The 20,311-nt window shown below is 43.8% G+C and overlaps 2 protein-coding genes across 4 annotated transcripts; both read right to left on the bottom strand.

Annotated features, from left to right (window-relative positions):
- Window positions 1–765: 765 nt before the first annotated feature.
- ssx2ipa (synovial sarcoma, X breakpoint 2 interacting protein a) lies at window positions 766–8,496 on the bottom strand. 3 transcript variants are annotated; one of them, XM_053495692.1, is made up of 14 exons: window positions 8,476–8,496; window positions 6,076–6,152; window positions 4,746–4,891; window positions 4,445–4,651; window positions 3,890–4,000; window positions 3,675–3,810; window positions 3,465–3,540; window positions 3,202–3,373; window positions 2,921–3,068; window positions 2,393–2,505; window positions 2,129–2,299; window positions 1,905–2,016; window positions 1,653–1,803; window positions 766–1,340 (listed from the first exon to the last, which is right to left on the bottom strand). In XM_053495692.1, the coding sequence occupies exons 2-14, from the start codon at window positions 6,128–6,130 to the stop codon at window positions 1,271–1,273; spliced, it is 1,668 nt and encodes a 555-aa protein (XP_053351667.1). In that variant the 5' UTR covers window positions 6,131–6,152; window positions 8,476–8,496; the 3' UTR covers window positions 766–1,270. The 3 variants fall into 3 exon arrangements, with proteins under 3 accessions (XP_053351667.1, XP_053351666.1, XP_053351668.1); XM_053495691.1 differs by lacking the exon at window positions 8,476–8,496 and adding an exon at window positions 7,530–7,642; XM_053495693.1 differs by lacking the exon at window positions 8,476–8,496 and adding an exon at window positions 7,530–7,642 and having other exon boundaries at window positions 2,129–2,296.
- mcoln3a (mucolipin TRP cation channel 3a) lies at window positions 8,172–19,982 on the bottom strand. The gene is made up of 13 exons (XM_053495695.1): window positions 19,704–19,982; window positions 19,059–19,328; window positions 16,799–16,963; window positions 14,767–14,920; window positions 14,590–14,653; window positions 13,654–13,750; window positions 11,921–12,020; window positions 11,451–11,566; window positions 9,422–9,571; window positions 9,217–9,318; window positions 8,999–9,121; window positions 8,670–8,876; window positions 8,172–8,574 (listed from the first exon to the last, which is right to left on the bottom strand). The coding sequence occupies exons 2-13, from the start codon at window positions 19,293–19,295 to the stop codon at window positions 8,461–8,463; spliced, it is 1,629 nt and encodes a 542-aa protein (XP_053351670.1). The 5' UTR covers window positions 19,296–19,328; window positions 19,704–19,982; the 3' UTR covers window positions 8,172–8,460.
- Window positions 19,983–20,311: the final 329 nt, after the last annotated feature.

Raw genomic sequence — 20,311 nt, 5'->3', positions numbered from 1 at the left:
GAATTTGAAGGTAAACAAGCTCTTAATCCTGCTTATACGAGGGGGCGTTCAAGGTAAAGAGGGACTTTTGATTGTGCAGAATAACAGAACACAGTCCTGAGAGTAAACACTCCCTTTATTTCTCTATATAATCCCCTGATACACTAATGCACGTGTAGCCGTGATCGCACTGCCTGTCTGATTCATGTCTGAAACGCTGGCCTCCCAGGAACTCCTGTAGAAATGACTTGGAGTGAGGTCAGGACTGTACGGGGGACGTGGTGATGACTCTCAGCTGAGTTCCTGTACGGTGTGAGTGGTGTGGGTAAATGAGTGTGTGTACAGTGTATACATATACACACACACCTCTTCCACAAGACTTTCAAGGATCAGATGTTCCACTGAGCGTTTGCACCGTTACCATGTTTTACTGCTGGTTGATGTTCCACTGGGAGATGTCAGCATTCCCCTCATTAGAGTCTGAGATAAGGGAAAGTAAACTTCCTGTTCTCAGTCAGAGAGAGAGAGAGAGAGAGAGAGAGAGAGAGAGAGAGAGAGAACCCCCACTGGCTCCTGGAGCTGAACTTTTATAAGAGTGCGCCCCCTAACTGTGGACGCATGGAGCCGGATTTAATCTCATTCTCAGGTTAATCTAATCCCTGCCCTGTTTAAGATTATCTAATCCTGTTAGAAATTAAGAGTTCAGTATTTGTTAAACTTGATTAACTAAACAACATCACAGCACTGACATTAGGATAGGATAAACACAAGGATCACTGAAAAAAATTAACAAATACTCCTTTATTTCACCATTATTCATTATCAAAAGATGGCCATCTAATAAAACACAGGTTTCCCTAAATCACACTCTGCTCTACTACACACACACACACACACACACACACAACAGCAGCACAGTGTGCAGTATGAGCTTTACAAAAAAGTTCTATAAATCAGACACAAAAAAAATAAACTACATTTACAAACATGTGTATAAAATCTACTGCAGAAACCCCGCCCACAATAACTCTGATATGACACGACGGCAGGCTAATTATTAAATGTCCTCATATTTATTCAAAAGTAATCGCTTTCACTTTACTGCATTAGCGTGAAGAGATAAAACTGTAGTGCTCCTTATTATTATTATTATTATTATTATTATTATTTATGCAAACGAGTAAATAATCTCCATTCATACCTGCAGCATTCAGATCAATAAACATGTAAACAGCAGAGGGACTGTCTCACAGACTTAAAGCTAGCGTGTGTGTGTGTGTGTGTGTGTTCTTCAGTGTGTGTGTGCAGCAGACGCGTCACTCGATGAGGTCTCGGTGCTGCTGCTGCGTCGGTTGAAACTCCTGAGGAAACAGGAAACACATCAGTACCTCATTTCCTGTGAGTGATGTAATGACTGACTGACCACCGGCCAATCGGTACTAAGCAACCGCATCGAATGTAGTAAAGGGTCTCAGGGATGTCCTGTTACGTTATGACATCACAACCGCGACACCGCCGCAACCTCACAACCTCCTCACGTTACATCACCATAACCTCAACATCTCACAATATTCATTCATTCATGTGTGTGTGTGTGTGTGTGTGTGTGTGTGTGTGTGTGTGTGTGTGTGTGTGTGTGTGTGTGTGTGTGTGTGAGTGAGAGAGAGAGAGACCTGGCATCAGGACGAAGTCGTAGTGTGCGGTAAAGATCGGCAGTGGAGGGCAATCCCTGAGAGGCGGAGTTAGCGGTGAAGAACCCAGATTGAGACAAACCCCTGACTGAGGGAGACGGAGTGGACAGCACTTTGGCTTCAGGCTCTGCGTCTAGACAGACAGACAGACAGACAGAGACGTTAAAAGACAAACTGAGTGATGATTGGCTGTGTGAGGTGTGAGTGGGCGGGGTGAAGCGGTGGGACACTCACTGAGTGATGATTGGCTGTGGGAGGTCGCGGGACGTTTGCGCTCTATAAACGGCGTCATGTTGAGGAACTGCGTCTTCAGCCACATGGCCCGATCCTCCTCAAACACCTTCCTCTGGAGGAACACGAACATCATAAAGCTCTGGTTATGAACCTTTTAAAGTTTTTGCACAGTGAATATACAGTGTGTGTGTGTGTGTGTGTGTGTGTGTGTGTGTGTGTGTGACCTCTTGCCCCAGACGGATTGCAGCCTCAGTGAAGTTCTTCCTCTCCCTCTCGAAGTTCTTCTTCTGCTCAGTGAAGATCCTCCACTCGTCCTTCAGCCGCTCCTTCTCCTCCAGCGTGTATCCATCACTCAGCAGAGCCGCCGTGTCCTCGTCACACGGGGAGACCAGCTGCTGCTCACACACACACACACGATAAACCTAGTGCATTATTCACACTAAGTGTTCTCTGTGCGTGTGTGTGTGTGCGCGTGTGTGTGTGTGTACCTGAAGTAGCTGTTGTTGTGTGTGTATAAACTCTGTACACTGCTGCAGTTCCACTCTGATGCGCTGTATGGCCTCTTCATGGTCCCTCCTGGAGATGACTTCCTCCTGAGACACTGACACACACACACACACACACACACTTTCAGCACTGATCGTTTATTTACTGTTTTACTACATTAATCACATCAGCAAATAAATACACCGTCTTCCATAAAGGACTGGAGGAGTGGGCGGGGCTAAAGGAGCAGTGTGAGTGACAGGGGGTGGAGGAGTGGGCGGAGCTGAAGATGTGGCAGAAGAAACAGGGACTTGGGAAGCAGTGAGTGCAGCAGAGAGAATCAGAAGAAGTGTGTGTGTGTGTGTGTGTGTGTGTGTGTGTGTGTGTGTGTGTGTGTGTGTGTGTACTAAACAATCAGGAAGGGATAGAGGGGAGGAGGAGGAGGAGGAGGGGGGTCATGACCTGAGACCAGTGAGTTCTATGGACTCCAGGATCAGAGAGACCGAGCGAGCGCTCATAAATAAACACACCCTGTGTGTCGAGTGTGTGCATGTGGTTCTTCAGTCGTCTCCACTGCAGCCGTATACTGTTAGTCAGCTGCTCGCGCGCGTCCACACACATCTGATCCAGATTCTCTTTACTCAATTCCTCACACTCGTCCTCGGGCTCAGAGTTCCCCTGACACACACACACACACACACACACACACACACACACACACACAGAGGATATTTATATAGAACACAGTGATGTGTAATAAAGAAGAGATCTGTGTGTGTGTGTGTGTGTGTGTGTGTGTGTGTGTGTGTACCTGGTCCAGGCTGTCCTCTGTCCTGCTGCAGTGTGTCTTTGGGCTGAGTATGGACATCATGTCCTTCTTCATGTGCTGCAGCAGCGTCTTCAGCTCAGCGTTCTCCTGCATCAGAGTCTGCTGTCTGACCTCATAGTCCCTCAGCAGCGCCTGGTACATCTCACCCTCGTGTCTAACACGCACACGCACACGCACACGCACACAACTCCTGTATTTGAGACACATCCACAATGAGGAGACACGGAGTAAGCGGAGGGTCCTACCTCGCCTCCATCCTGCTCGTCTTCCACATCCCTCTCTTTCCATCAGAGCGACTCACACAGTTCACCACATCGATCGCTACACACACACACACACACACACACTTCAGAAGAGTGTTTAACTTTCCGTTTTTGAAAATACACCAGACACACACTGGTAGACACAGATTACCCATGATGCACTGCGGTGTTGATGGGAGGGTTGTACTATACCGAGTTTTTTGTCCCTCTTGTCCACCAGCAGCTGGTTGAGACGCTCCTTGAGTTTGGTGCACTCCCTCTCCTTGCGTTTGGCGTCGTGGTTGTACTGAGTGGCGCGGCTAGCGATGATGCTCTGGAGCTTCTGTACCTACACACACACACACACAGTTATAAGGTGTCCCCAGGTGCTGGGGTCTGGTGTGAGTGAGACACACACACACACACACCTCCTCTTTCTCAGACTTCAGACAGCTCTGCAGTGTCCTGATCTTCAGGTGCAGCTGACGCTCACCCTCATGGAGACCCGAGTTCTCTCTGCGCGTGTGCTCCAGCTGGTCCTGTCTCACAGACACACACACACACACACACACACAGGTCTAAGAGACGTGTCTCACATGAAGCAGGAGGAGGCGCAGTGGTGTTACAAGGTGGAGTCACGTCTTTACTGTGGACGTGTGTCACACTCACCTGATTCACATCAGCACACATTCACACATTTAAATAGTAAAAAAGTGGAGCTTTTAAAGGATGATTTAAAACCCGTCCATTCCCAAACCCGGCACGGAGGAGGAAGGAGAAGAGGAGAAGGTGTTGTTATTCTGTAACTCTAACATCAGCTCAGGCTTCTGTAACATGTCCTCCAGTAAACCCCGCCTCCTGTGTAATGATTGGCTACTCAGCCTTATCCCTGATTGGTCAGGAGCTTTACTGTGTGTGTGTGTGTGTGTGTGTGTGTGTGTGTGTGTGTGTGTGTGTGTGTGTGTGTGTGTGTGTGTGTGTACTTTGAGGCGAGAGTTGTTGTGCTGCAGGTGCTCCAGGTCGCTACAGCTCTTCAGTTGGCGGTGTTCCAGGTCCTGCAGTGCGCGCAGATGTTTCCTGTGCAGCTGGACGAGCTCGTACAGCAGGTTAAGGGCGGGGACAGCATTCAGAGCGTTAGCACCGCCCCTAGAGTCCACACACACACCGCACAGGCCCAGGGAGCTGGCCTCCTGCACACACACACACGTTTATATAACGTTCCCCCTCTTACATGCCCGTCTGTCTTTATCTCTCACACACACACACACACACACACACACACACCTGGTTAATGTAAGAGACACACTGCAGGACGTTGTCCTCGGTACAGAAAGCGCTCAGCACGCTGTAGGAGTGTGTGGACGGGAGTGTGTGGACGTGTGTGTGGTGGGACATGTTGATATGAGAAATGCTTGACAGGTCCTTTGGGTCTGAAACACACACACACACACACACACACACACACACACACACACAAGCAGGATTAGTGCTTTATAATTCCGCTGAAGGTCATGCTTGCATAAGTATTCACCCCCCTGCACTGTTTTAACCGAGTGTGATTAAAATCTCACACGTGTTCTTGAGGATCTGCTGCATTAGGTGAGATAAACACTGCTCTTACACTAATAATAATAATTATTATTATTATTATTATCATCTCCATATGATCTCACAGTGCTCACAGTTAAAAAAAAAAAAAAAACACAAACACATCAGGATCCAGATGTGCAGAGTGGACAGGGACATACAGCGTGCTGCAAGACCTGATCTGAAACTACACACAGACAACGCTGATGGGTACTGTCCCATGGGGGGTGAATACTTATTCACAGCACTGTATAAATGTAACACATAATACAATCAGAAAGTAAACAATTAATGAGACTAAAGGAAAATAACTACGAATTTGTACATCAACCTTTACAATTAGAGAATCTCATCTAATCTACTCTAGTACAAGTTTAGCTAATCCAATCCAATCCGATCAAATCCAATCCGATCTAATCCCATCTGATCCAATCCAATCCGATCAAATCCGATCCAATCTAATCCCATCTGATCCAATCCAATCTAATCCGATCAAATCCGATCCAATCTAATCCCATCTGATCCAATCCAATCTAATCCGATCAAATCCGATTCAATCTAATCCCATTTGATCCAACCCAATCTAATCCCATCTAATCCGATCCAATCTAATCCCATCTGATCCAATCCAATCTAATCCAATCTAATCGAATCCCATCTGATCCAATCTAATCGAATCCCATCTGATCCAATCTAATTTAATATAATATAATTCCATCCAATCCAATCTAATCTAATCCAATCTAATCCCATTTGATCCAATCTAATCCCATCTGATCCAATCTGATCCCATCCGATCCAATCTAATTTAATATAATACAATTCCATCCAATCCAATCTTATCTAATCCAATCTAATGTAGTCTGATCTAGTCTAATTCAGAAGTGATAAAATGTAAATAATAGATTTTTTAATATTGTTTGTTAACTTTGTAGTATATAAACAATTAAACCAAACAGTAATTGTAATTGATTCTGTAATTGCTGTGATAAAGTGTGTGTGTGTGTGTGTGTGTGTGTGTGTGTACCTAGACAAGCGTCTGACATCATCACGGTCGTCTGTGGTGTCCATTGATCTCCCATCTCCGACACACACCAAGTAGTCCTGAAACACACACACACACACACTTACTGTTCATACTATAGTCACCCCAGATATCGTGTGTGTGTGTGTAGGAACTTTAGCTTGGCACTAACTAATAACTTTATTACGCAGTCGGTGACAGCAGCATGTCAGCATGTTCATCATGATTACTTACACTTATTACACACACACACACACACACACACACACACACACACACCATTATAATGTTAGAAGGTGAATTGACATTATTTAAACCTGACAGAGCCAAAGTTACCAAATATTATTTTACGATGTAATGTAATATCTTTATTAGGATCTAATATTATATTTATACATTGTTATGTGGTTCTACATCACACACATTAAAATCCTCTGATCTGCCTTCTACTACAAACTCAAACACACTCCTCATTACACCAGTCTCACAACACCTCCAGCACTAAATTAGTCTAAAACCACGCATGGAGTCCCTAATCCCGCGCGGTGACGTCTGAGCTTTCGGAGGCGTTCGAGGCGGTAAATCATCACTGTTTCTTTATAATCCTACAGGTGGCGCTCTCTAAACTATTCACACATTCCCATCCCGTGTGGTCCGAGTGAATTATTTCTAGAGAAGTTTGTCTAGAATTAATAATTCTGGTGGATGGTGTAATAGAAACGCGGTGCTCAGTAACAGTGTAGCTTTGTGCTTCATTTAATTTGAAGTTAAATGTTAAACTCGTGTAAACTCCAGCACTGCTCGCATCGTCCCACGTCTTTATCCTGACTCTTATCTGTTCTGGCACCGAGGTGGTGGACTGGACTCCCTCTAGACGCCCGTACAGACGAGTCTCTGGCCAAAAGGAAAGTTTAAAACGACGTATCTGTTCCTTCAGGACGTGGACTATGGGTCGTATGTGGAGGTAGTCTGTAGTGTAGAACTGATGACATCACTCATTAAACTGTTCAAAGGTTTAAAATGGAAACAAAATCAGTTTGACTGTAATAACGGATCAGGACATTAATAAAAGCGGGACACTTCCAGAACCGACACAGAGGTCTGGTGATGATGTCATGTCAGGAGGAGCCTGGAGAGAGTCATGACCCTCACACACACACACACACACACACACACACAGAGAGAGAAATAAATCACACACATTTACTTCAGACAGGTCCTCTTTGCTTTTATGTGCCTGAAGGCTGTCACGTGACCAGGGCCACACCGGAAACCGGAAGTACCTCTCTGACCTGATGCTATGCTAACTGTCACTCACCCGAGACAGGGTTTATATTAAACCTCGGTCAGAACACGAGCCCTGACCGCGAGCCCGTTAGCATTAGCCCGTTAGCATTAGCGAGCTAGGCTCCGCGAGCCCGTTAGCATTAGCATTAGCATACAGGTGTAGTCCTCACCTCTTTCCCCGTCAGACCGCAGCGCTGTACAGGATCATCACACACACACACACACACTCCACATGTACAGAGCGGTTATTAGTTAGTGTTTCTCTTCCTCTGTGTGTGTGTGTGTGTGTGTGTGTCGGTGTTAATCCGGAGCTCCAGGTGTGTGTTCAGTCTCACACACACACACACACACAGGTCGGATTAGTTATAACCCGCCGCGCTGTTTCCTCATAAACACTAATCCTCACGCGCATTGGTCCTGCCGTCTCTAGGCAACCAGGAGACGGCGCCCGATTGGCTCAGACCGTACCACGTGACACGCGCAGGTGTTTAAAGCGGTACGGCTGTCAGGAGGGGGGGAGGGGGCATTACATCATCACAGGGCACGATGTTATATAACATACCACATATAAATATAAACATTTTATACATAAAGGGTTCCAGGTTTGTGTTTAATGAAAAGTTTTCGCCCCCTCACGAGCCTGTTGTGTGTGTGTGTGTGTGTGTGTGTGTGTGTGTTTCACAAGAACAAGTCAAAGATCAAACACCTGAAACACCACCTCTGATTGTGATGTACATTAGTGACCTTTATTAGAGCACAGCACCAGATTTACACTGTAAACTTCAAACACATGGGGGGGGGGGGGGGTAGTGATTAATATTATTAATGTGAATAAACTAAATCATTGTTTCATCTGGATTAATGAATAAATAAAAAGACAAAAACACCCACAATGCACTAGGGCAGGAGGGGAGAAGGACAAAATACTCGGAATGAACTAGGGTGGGAGACAAGGACAGAACCCCCACGATGCACTGGGGCGGGCTTTTCATAACAGGTGATGTAAAGGCCGAAGTCCAGTCCTGTAACTCCGCCTTCACCTACACACACACACACACACTGCCTGAAGTTCCAGGTGTGTTGATTAGTGTTCATGTAACTCTAATGGCTCATCACCAGTGTGTGTGTTCGTCTGTGTTGGTCCCCGCTCGCGTGTCTGTACTCGGCCAGGAACTTCTGCAGATCAGAGAACACCTCTCCGTCCTGCTGCTGCTTCTGCACACACACACACACACACACACACAAGAGCAGGGTGAGAACACTGAAAGGAACAGTCGTATGCACTGTGTGTGTGTGTGTGTGTGTTTGACCTTGATGAGCTCGTAGGTGTCGGTGATGATGGCGATGAAGAGACTGAGCACCATGTAGGTGAAGATGGAGACGAAGCTGTAGATGTAGAACCTGCTGAAGAGCCAGACCAGCGTGCTCTTCTCCCTCAGCTTGGTGAAGGTGGAGTAGACCTCATCTCCATTAATCATGGAGAGCAAGCAGTAGGTCGCCGTGTGGAAGGAGCGGAACTGGGGTACGTCACACACACACACACACACACACACACACACACACACACAGACGTTCTGAATATGTATTGTATAATGTAGATTGTGTGTGAGTACGAGTGTGTGATGGTTACACCACTGACGTTTTCATGGTGAGGTCCGAGAACAATCCATCCACAGAAGCAGTAGCTGAGGTAGATCATCACCGCGCAGAAGGAGAACCGCAGAGCACTGGGTAACGCTGCCTTCATGCTCAGGATCAGGATCTACACACACACACACACACACACACACACACACACAGGTGAGGATGTGTGTGAGCACGTGCGGCTGTGTATGTGTGTTACAGAACAGATCATACGTTATATTTCCGGAAGAATCCGAGATAACGGAGAACTCCGATCCACACCAGGAGGGTCGCTGTCCCTAACATGATGCTGCACAGGGTGTAATTAGACAGCATCTACACACACACACACACACACACATGGTTTCATATATATTTCATATATGTTTTATATATGTGTGTGTGTGTGTGTGTGTGTGTGTGTGTGTGCGCGCCCTGCCTTGCTCAGTATGCAGATCTTCATTAAGGACGCAGTAACCGTGATAGTGTCACTGACGATGATTAAAATGTTCCAGCCGTTGATGAACTCCAGTCTCTCCAGCGGCGACACACACTTCCCCCGTTCAGTGCTAATGAACTCCGCGTACTCCTGTCCAACCACAACACACTCATCATTCACACTCAGTAACTGTAGTGTCTACGCGAGTACACCTTTATAGTGTATCTGTACCAATCGCCATAATCAACAACCTTTATGGTTTCTTATAGAACCCTGATGTTTTACTGTTCCATGTGTCTTCAGCAGAATGTCCCTGTCTCTTGTCCTGTCCCTCACACCTTACTGTCCATCAAAAGAATTGTGAAAGTGGATTACACTCGATGCCTGTATGGACCACTAGAGGGAGACACTGCTCACTAAATATCTCTCAGGAGCGCGTGAGGGGGGTCAGGCGTGTGTAGCGGGTCAGGGTCAGTGCTAGTGTCGCTTCAATAGCAAACGTCACTGTGTTTACAAATGAGCTAGAGTGTCACGTCATGACATCACTGTATACAAACATGACATCAAGCACAACAACAACAACAACAACAGCAAGATAAACTTTTGTGAGTAGTTATCCTGACTTCATCATTATTTAGAAAGCCTTTGAGTTGTAACAAACATTTAGTTGGTGGTGTAGCCCCGCCCCCAGCCCCTGATGTAAGTGGTTCTTAGTTCTGGCCCAGTATGGTGTTGGATGTCTCTGTGGAGCCGGTGCTTTGGCCACGGACCCCTGGACTAGCTCCGAACCCGGCGTAGTGCTACAGGGTTCCTGTGCTGGGAATCTCTGACAGATCCAGACCATTTACAGGAGACGTCTCATCCAACCCTGAGCTCCTTCAATGACCGGTCACAGTACATCCTCTTCTCTTTCTCACTTTGTCTTTCCATTTCAGCGTTTGTTTGCGTCTCACACATGAGACTTATTACCGTAGCTGCCGTAGATGTCCGACACGCCCTCAGTGCAACACGCTCCCAAGCATTATATCACAACTGGATCTAATTATAATTATAATAATCATATCATTATAATTATACCTTCTACTAATTATTTGTAATGACTCGTTTCTATGTTTTTGAGTACATTCCCACTCCACTACTTTATAATGATGTTATTAGGAGGAATCCTGGTCTATAGTCAGTCCAGTGGGGTAATAAGACATTAACATAAGGCCATATACTAACTGCACTAGCCTCTGTGGTCAGTGCTATAATGTTTTATAAATCTGTTCACATGCCGTAGACATATCGAGTGACGGATCCTCCACACCCTGGAGATATCTCTCTCTTTTCTATGGAATTTCTCTTTAAGAGGCGGGGTTGGCAGTTAGCCTACCCCGCATGTCTTTGGACTGTGGGAGGAAACCAGAATACCCCGGGGAAACCCACCAAGCACAGGGAGAAACAGGCAAACTCGGAACCTGGAGGTGCGAGGCCACAGTGCTAAACGCCAAACTACTGCTATCTGGGTCCCACAAAAATGTATCAACACTTAGTCTTTTATCTCAATTGTCCCACAAAAACTGTTGGATAATGTTTGTAAAAAAAAAAACTTAAAAGTCCCACAAAATGTACTAACTTTGATCTCAATCGCAAAAACAGTTGCTGGTGTAAAGGAGATGACATGATACATTGCTCTCCATCCTTTACTGATACCACACACACACACACACACACACACACTGGGCCTCGACCCCCACATATACACAGTTATAATTCATTCCAACACGTATTCCTGCGGTATCTTTATAATCCTGAGTTAATAATAAAGAATATCGTCGGTTTTTATTTTCAGTAATAATAAAAAATAGTTTTCTGAAAAAATTATGAGAAATCTTTATTATACAGAAAGTTATAAATGATATTGTAATGATAAATATTCCATAAACAAGCTGCTGATGGTTTCTCTTTCGTGAAGCAGTAAGTGTGTTAAATACATGAGCATCATGTCTGTGATATAAAAGCATTCGGTAAGACCGCGGTGACTCACAGAGAAGAGACGCATCCCGGCGTTTACTGAGCGCGTGCAGAGCCCCAGGGAGAGCAGGCACACGCCAATCACCAGCGAATCAAACAGCAGCATCAACAGGAAGTGACTCACCGCATCTGCACACACAAGCATCTGTCACTCATCACGTCTTTATTATCATCATTAACAGTTTGATATTACATTATTACATAATAATGTACGATAACAAATAAGTTCCCTACAGTCAAGTCCATAAGTATCATAGAGAAATAAGGAAAATAGAGTATTCAAATAAATAATATGAAATAAGTATATAATAAGGAATATTTGACAGTGTAGCAATATAAAAAACCTTTGGCTGTAAAATGTCACAAATACGTACAAGTGATAAAATTCAAACTAAGGAGAAATAACCCCGCTCCTGGGGTTCCGGTACAGTTCTACCACACCTCTTTTCTCTTAACTTTAGTGTCATTAGAGACTGGACTCACTGGACCCGGGGACACTGGCTTGTGCACACACACTGATGTGGACACCGCTGCGGAGGGACACTTTAATCCGGCCGCTGTGAGCGCTGTTATCAAACAGCACCTGCAACACAGCAGCATCTGCTCATTAAAACACCACGTCTGTAAATCAGAAAACAACAACTGAAGGGGTTATCACCAGGGGGCGCTGTGTCATCACCCCACATTCCCAACAACCCGCGATGTGCGGTGAAAATGTTCCACTCTGGTGACTCGTTGGTCATATACTCAGTGTCTAAGTCTGTTTCTTCTTCTAATTAAACCCTATGAGATTAGAGCACACGTGTTTGAGCGTCTGCACGGCCAGCATCTCTAATCAGAAGGTAGGACTGTTAAATACACCGTCGGGCCAAATAAGAACAAGAAAATCACTAATATGTTTTAGACTGCCTCACTGATACACTGTTTCACAACCGTCTACAACATCATAACGTTTATTTCTAGTCCAGAGTTGCCGTCATTTTTTGTTCGAGATGTTGTAAGGTCGGGACTCTGTGGTGTCCAGATCACGTGTAAAAACGATTCCTCATGCTCCCAGAGCCGCTCTTTCACAATCTCACAGTAAAACCAGAACTGTGTTTAATACCGAAAGTACAAGTGTTGAGAACTCACAGGACTGGGACCAAACAGCTGTGTGTCTATAATAAAACCACTCGTTATTGAGACTCATCATGGAGAAAAAGAGGCTTCAGTTTGTTAGGGATCATAAAGACTGGAGTTTGGAGTGATGGAGAAAGGTCATGTGACCTGATGAGTCCAGACTGAGCCTATCCCAGAGTGATGGGCGTGTCAGGGTGAGAAGGGAAGGACATGAAGCGATGCTCCCATCATGCATAGTGTCCACTGTACAAGCCTCTGGAGACAGTGTTATGATCTGGGGTTGATCAGTTACTCAGGTCTAGACTCAGTAACGTTATGGGGCAATAAAATGAAGTCAGCTGACCACCTGAATGTACTGAACCACCAGAGGATCACATCTATGGAGGGTTTAGATCTTCACTGGACGTATTCCAGGACTCCCTCCTGAGTCATGTGACTTTATACATCTTATGGTTTGTGGAGTAACTGCTCAGGCCTACACATCTTCTCTGTTTGTACTGTATGTACAGTGTAGTTCTGTTAGTGATGTAATGATGTATGCCTGTACTCCCTGGACTCCTCATGTAGCGGAATAAAGTGAATCATGTCCTGAATTTATATTTCTCCTTAGCTGCTTTGTGATCGTCTCCACTGTACAAATACAGTGTATTAAATCAGAATTGCGTAACACCTCTTAAACATCTGTTAGAAATCCACGACTTGTGTGAATAAACACATCCCTCAACCCCATTAAACTCTAACTCCCAGTGGTTTGTCTGAGTATCCCTGTAGCTTTGTGACACAATACAATGAGAAAATCCCAAACCACACACACACACACACACACACACACACACACACACACACATACACACACACACGACTGAGCAGCCCTGGTAAGAGTGGAAGTTTTACCATCACACCCTGCTGAGTCGGCCTGTGGAAACGGGAAGTGCTTCTCTACTTACGTAACGCAGGAGTTTATCCAGACATTATTTCACAAAAGCCACACACACACACACACACACACACACACTGACAGACACTGTAGTCTATCACACTCTGGTGTCAGTGGCAGATTCATGTCCATGTGTGTGTGTGTGTGTGTGAACACTTGCCGAGACACTGAATTTGTAGCAGTCGGGTAGTTCATCATGGCGGACTGTCTGCAGATTGATGGCTTTGATCTTCATGCGGACGTCCAGAGATAAAAGTCTGTAACAGGGATTAAAACTTCACCCATCAAGCGTGTGAGAGAATTTCAGACATGTTGTTATGATTAGGACTATTTCACCCCCGGGGCTTGGCGTCTGGCCAACTCTCATTCCACACATGATTGATTCTCTCAAAATGCCCCACCTCCTGCCCCGCCCCATCGCACAACACACCTCCGACAGGACCTGCTGCTCAGGTCTCTATTCCAGTATGGCGTCTGGTTTAATACCTTTGCAGTTTAATTCTAATTGGTATAGTCCAAAAGTATGTGCTTAGGTGTCGAGTGATCCAGATGTTCTTGAAGTGCAGACTTTCAGCTTTATCTCAATGTTCTAATGGATAAAGGAAAGAGAAGGAGAAGAAGGGCTCATGATCCAGAGCGTCCCACATCATCATCATCATCATCATCAGACATGATGGAGGTGGTGTTATGGTGCGAGTGTGTACAGTACACTACAGCTGCAGAAGAACTGGCCCAATGGTTTGAACTGATGCAGCAGAAAGAACGACCAAATGTAGACAAAAGCAACGCAAGTGAAGAACTAGAATCTCCTTAATCTCACACAAATTATTATAAACATTCCTTATTTTCCTAATTATGTTTTTTTTAATGGCTGTAATTTCTAAAAACGTTTAATGTGGTACGTTACAGTTCATATGTTAAACCACTCGAATTGAAGCTGAAAGTCTGCACTGTAATCACATCTCGACTGCTTGATTCCAACAACCCCGTGTGCTGCTGTACAGAGGGAGAAGGTTACGTGTCACGGTGTCACTGGATTTATTAAAACAGAATGTTTATTACACACATTTGCAAAACAATTGATTAAAACTCTGACCTTTTAAAGTCCAGAGCAAGGTCTGTGATGTTGACTAGCTTTGTGGAGTGAATGTTAACGCACTCTGTAAGAGAACCATGATGTCATTATGGAGGATTTTAAATGTGAACAGGACAACAATAGTGACACGACTCCATCCTGCAGGTGTGTGTGTGTGTGTGTGTGTGTGTGTGTTACCTGTCTGCACCTTTACATTGATGCTAAAGGTCTGGTTTTCGGGCGTGACTTTCTCTCGGGTGTAAAATCTCTGGCACAGAGTGAGGGGCGTGTCCGTGCCGTTGAGCCTTTGGAATGCATGATTGCCCACGATCACGTTCTGTAGGGTCAGATACTGCGCCAAACACACAGGAACACGTGAACGGTTTTAGTGCAGAATGAGATAAATCCATTTCGACTTATAGAGAATATTTTGTGCATGAATTCTTTCTCAAGAGTCACAAGGGTGATAAAATCACACATGCCAACATGTTGATGGTGTGAAGTTTGTATTATTTACCGTTCAGAAATTCTAATTAGAGAACAGGACGTAGTGGATATAACCGTATGTGTTAGCACAACAGCTTCGTGTGTGTATATTATGTCCATTACACACAGAGCAGAGACACGTCTCTTTAAGGTTCTTCCAAAAACATTTCAGTTAAGTGCATCAAAGATAACACATGCTGCAAAAACAAGCAGCACACACTACCGCTCAAAAGTTGGGATCACTTGCAAATTTCTTTGCTTTCCCAAAGAAAAACGCATTTTCATACAGTTCACAAATAATAATAAATAAATTCCACCTTGTGTGAGACGCTCCAGGAAGCACGGGGTGAATCTCATCAGATTATCAGCTAGAATGCGTTTGGTCTGCCGCGCTGTAACTGCTGCTAAAGGTGTTTATTTGTGTTGAAGGCAAAGTTTGAAGAACACGTCCATCATTTCCATCTAAATCATTATTTAAACTTAATAATTAGCGTCTCTTGTTCTTTTGATATATTCACTATTCAGCCTAATTTCGTGTGTTACCTTGAAAAAAAAAATTTTAATTATCCCAAACTTTTGAGCGGTAATGTGTGTATAGCAAACTTCTTACAGACGAGTGTTAGTTTTGTCAGTTCAAATCATTACATTTTATTTATATAGCTTTTTTTTTAACAATGGTCATTGTCTCAAGCAGCTTCACAAAAATGAAAAGAAAAATTTATGGAAGTATAACAGAAGTTCTTTAAATTAACATGAAGTCCAGTTCAGCACAGGGAGTCAGTAGGTGCAGAGGGCAGATGGGGTCTGGATCACTGGGAGCACAGGAGCAGGATGTGTAGCTCCAACCATCATAAAGCAGAATCCAGCTGGAGCTGGTCCTTCTCTGGATGCCTCAGGATCCTCACAGGGTTGGCCTTTATCTACTGAAGCTGGCACAATGGTCAGCTATTTTAGTCTTAGTCTTAGTCCTGAGATAAATGTCTCTGTTAGTTTTCATCATATTTAGTCAATCTTAACCTATTTTTGTTTAGTCAGGTTTTAGTCGACTAAAAGTCTGGACATTTCAGTCAGAGGAACCCATAAGTATTTTAGTCTACTGTAGTTATAGTCAATGAAAATGTAACATTTAAGCTATACGGTTAGTATTAATTAACCCCACAGTCAATCTAGTCTAGTCAAAACCATTTTTTTTAGTTTTTCACAAAATAATTATCTTAACATTTAAAATGTATCTTTTCATCTGATGTCTTCAGCTAATTATATTTATTTTTAACATCACAACAACTGCTGCATGTCCATATTTATTAACTACGAGACAATAGGAGCCGTACGGACAGTACAGTGGTTTAAAACCCTTTTTTTTTTAAATAATCACCAAGAGGCTGTAAAACTGGGTGATTATTATGGTATGTCTTAATGCATCTTTTCAGGTTTTTATTAGTTGAAAAAAAATTTAAACCACATTTTGGTCTCGTCTTTTTCCGTTCATAATATTACATGCTAATTTCGTCACTGTCACTGTCCACTGATATCTGGAAGATTCGTCCACAAGAGTCTGGTCAGTGTGGGATGTGTTTGTATAGAGATACAGAGGACATGGGTCTGTGCTGCTGGAACATCTGCCTTCATCAAACCCAAACTGAGTGTGTGAGTGAACGTGACGCTACAGTAGATCATTTAGCTACATTACATTACAGGCAGCGCTGATGTGTGTGTGTGTGTGTGTGTGTGTGTGTGTGCTTACCCTCATGATAATGTAGTTGATATGTTCGTGCACTTCCTGTCTCGTGTAAACTGCGTAAATGCCTTTGTGCTCATGGTAATGTTTAAGGAAGAGGTGTTTGAAGGAAGTGAGGTTTTCCTCTCTGAAGATTACCGTCATTTCATTACTGAGTCCAAACCATGCAAACTATCAACAACAAACACACAAACACACAAACACACATTAACAGCAACATGCATTGCAACTTTTTATCATGTAATTATTAAATACGTTGTTTATTATGCAAATATACAGAAACGATATTAAATATCACAGGGCTAGAAGATATTATACATGATAATGTTCACTATGTAACTACACCAAAGTCACACTAACACCACTGACAGGCCAAGTGAATAACACTGAGTTAAACCCCAGTAAACTGCTATTTGAGTGAACTGCTAGTGTCTTACGATCCGCCACGCCTACTTCGATCAAAGGATGCAGGCTGCTTGTCAGTACCGCGTATTATTAAAAATACAGCTGGGGGCGGAGCTTTTTCTTACAAAGCCCCAAAATTATGGAATAGTCTTCCAAATAGTGTTCGGGACTCAGACACAGTCTCAGTGTTTAAGTCCAGGCTAAAAACCTATTTATTTAGCCAAGCATTTTTATAAATAGATTTTCCATAGGTAAAGGAGCAGATCTGGGGGACTCATGGACGTAGAGTATTATGGTGAACTGGTATGTTTGGATGCTGTCTTCCTCACTCTCATTGATCACTCAGGTTTGCTGACGGTGAGGTGATTGTTTGCTTTACATGTCAGGAAGCCCTCATGTTTGTGTTTCCTTCTGGCTCCTCCCTTTTAGTTATGCTGTCATAGTTAGTCCTGCCGGAGTCTCTGCTTGCACGCTACAGTTAATATACATTCACATTATACATTGTGTGACTGTGACCAGACCTAACTGCCATCTCTCCTCTTCTTCTCTCCCCCCCTTTCTTTTTCCTCTCTCCTCCTGTCCCCCCCTTTCACTCTTTCTCTCTCTCTGTCGAGCTACACATGTCGTTCCTGAGCTGCCAGTGATCCAGACTCCCTCTGCCCTCCGGACCTGTCTGACCCATCCTGGTGCCCCGCTTCTGGCTGAAGATCTCGTCACATGGATGCCCCGTGTGTCTCTCTGGGATGCGTCTGGTGTCTGGGGATGATTCTCTCTACCTAGAAAATGGTTCTGGCCTTGACTGGTGTTGGCAACTGTTTCTCTGGGGACTTGACAGTTCGATAGTTCATGACTGGAACTTCTTACAAGTCTACCTGGGTCTTCAATAACTACCTGGACTCCATATTAACATCAATTAACATCAGCTATTATAGCTGAACTGCCTCCCACCCTACACACTGTATAAATGCAGATCATTTACTGCTTTCTGTTTCACCCAAATGAGGATGGGTTCCCTGTTGAGTCTGGTTCCTCTCAAGGTTTCTTCCTCTTACCATCTCAGGGAGTTTTTCCTTGCCACTGTCGCCCTCGGCTTGCTCACCAGGGACAAACTGACCATTTTGATTCATACAAATTTACATTTCATACAAACTGAAATAATTCTTTTGATTGTGTAAAGCTGCTTTGGGACAATGACAATTGTTAAAAGCGCTATACAAATAAAAAAATTAATCTACACAGCTCCATACAAAACAAACCGCTGCAACGCACAGTGTGTTCTGTCTCACTTTTCATCAGAAAGAGCGTTCACTTCTTTAGCTGTTTGAGCTGCAGCAGCTCCTCTATTGGATCAGACTACACGGGCCAGCCTTCACTCCCCATGTGCATCAGTGTCCCCTGGTTCACCGGTTTTCCTTCCTTCTTTGACAGGTCGTGACCCCTGCAGACCAGGGACATCCCAAAAGGGCTACAGTTTTGGAGACACTCTGACCTAGTCGTCTAGACGTCACAGTCTAGCCCGTGTCGAAGTGTCCTTACACTCACCCATTTATCCTTCCTCCAACACCTCGACTTCACAAACCGACTGTTCACCCGCTGCCTCACGTGACACCGTCATACACTTCACCTGTCAGTGGTGCTAATGTTAGGGCTCTGTGTATTACCGGTTATTATCAGAAATATATCAACATTAAGTACTTATTTATTTATTAAAAAATAATTATATTACCCATTACAGTATTTATGTTAATGTAAAAATTTATAAAACATAAATTTTTATTTTTAACCTACAATTTTTACCTAATTTAGTTTTAACAACACACACACACACACACACACACACAGAGAGTTGTGTTTGTCTTACCTGGGTGGTGACGATGGCGATTTTGACGAGCTGTAGTGTGAGTTTCCACGGTTTGCGTCCTCGAGTGCGATATTTCTCACACGGACTCATGAAGAAATATTTTAATTTTCTCCTGAGCTCGAACTCATCACCACTCACTACACACTGAGACGCCATCAGAACTACCCTGTGTGTGTGTGTGTGTGTGTGTGTACATGTGGGGGTGTGTGCATGTGAATGATAGAGGAACTGAAACATCAATAATGGACTCAAACCTCAAACTGGCAAAACCTGACACACACACACACACACACACACACACAGATGTAAAGATATAATTCAGAACAGATTCTTTCCTTAGTTACACTGAGTTTATTTAAATACTGCAGGTGATTTACCTTCAGTAATGATATACCTCTAGATTTATACGTCTTTACTCCTGTCTTGTAAGAGTCATGCTTGTTTATAATTATATTTATTCTTTGGTGATTATATTTATGAGCCTCAATATTCACTCACCACTTTAAGTAAGATTGCTCAAGATCTAAAATGCTGACGTTACATTAAACATTTAATTCCACATAAGAAATCTAGTAAAAGTATAAAAACAATGTGGTAGAACATTCAGAAGAAAGAATAGCAGATATTAAAGCATACATTCCTTACCCAATACTTAAGAAGATACATTTTACTAAAAAGTGATCTTGGAGATCCATGGTGTAAAGTTCTCAGGGTTTGTGCGAGTCTTTACAGTAAAATGTGACATATTCGCCCTGGTGCCACATGCGGGTCACGCGTGATATACCTGAGCTGCGGTTCTAAATCCAGTCTGCACACATTCATCACATAGCTGTCAATCAAACTGTTTAGGATGGCTTTATCATCCTCAGAATCAGAGCGATCACACTTCTTCACTGAGCACAACGTCCTGATCAGAAGTCAGATTTGAAACTCACTCACCTGTTTTATTGACTTCAGAAAGGCTTTTAACTCCATTTGGCCCGAGGCCTGTTCCGTAGAGTGTTGGAGAGTGGAGAGTGGTGTCGGGGGTAAATCACATGAACTCATTAAGTCCATGTACACGGGAAACAAGTGCTGAATAACAAACACGGTTCATCTCTCAGGAGCGCGGAGTGAAACAGGACCGTGTTTAAGCCCAACATTATTCAATATACATTAACAATTAAAAGTTTGGATTTATTTCCCACATTCTACAACAATACTGGGGATTTCAAAACGTGGTGTTAGATAATTAAATAATAACAGCAAAAACA

Source organism: Clarias gariepinus, chromosome 1 (genome assembly GCF_024256425.1).
Source record: "Clarias gariepinus isolate MV-2021 ecotype Netherlands chromosome 1, CGAR_prim_01v2, whole genome shotgun sequence".
In the NCBI taxonomy this organism is placed as follows: Eukaryota; Metazoa; Chordata; class Actinopteri; order Siluriformes; family Clariidae; genus Clarias; species Clarias gariepinus.
Note: the sequence above shows the minus strand (reverse complement) of the source record. Positions and strands in the feature narration are given on the sequence as shown.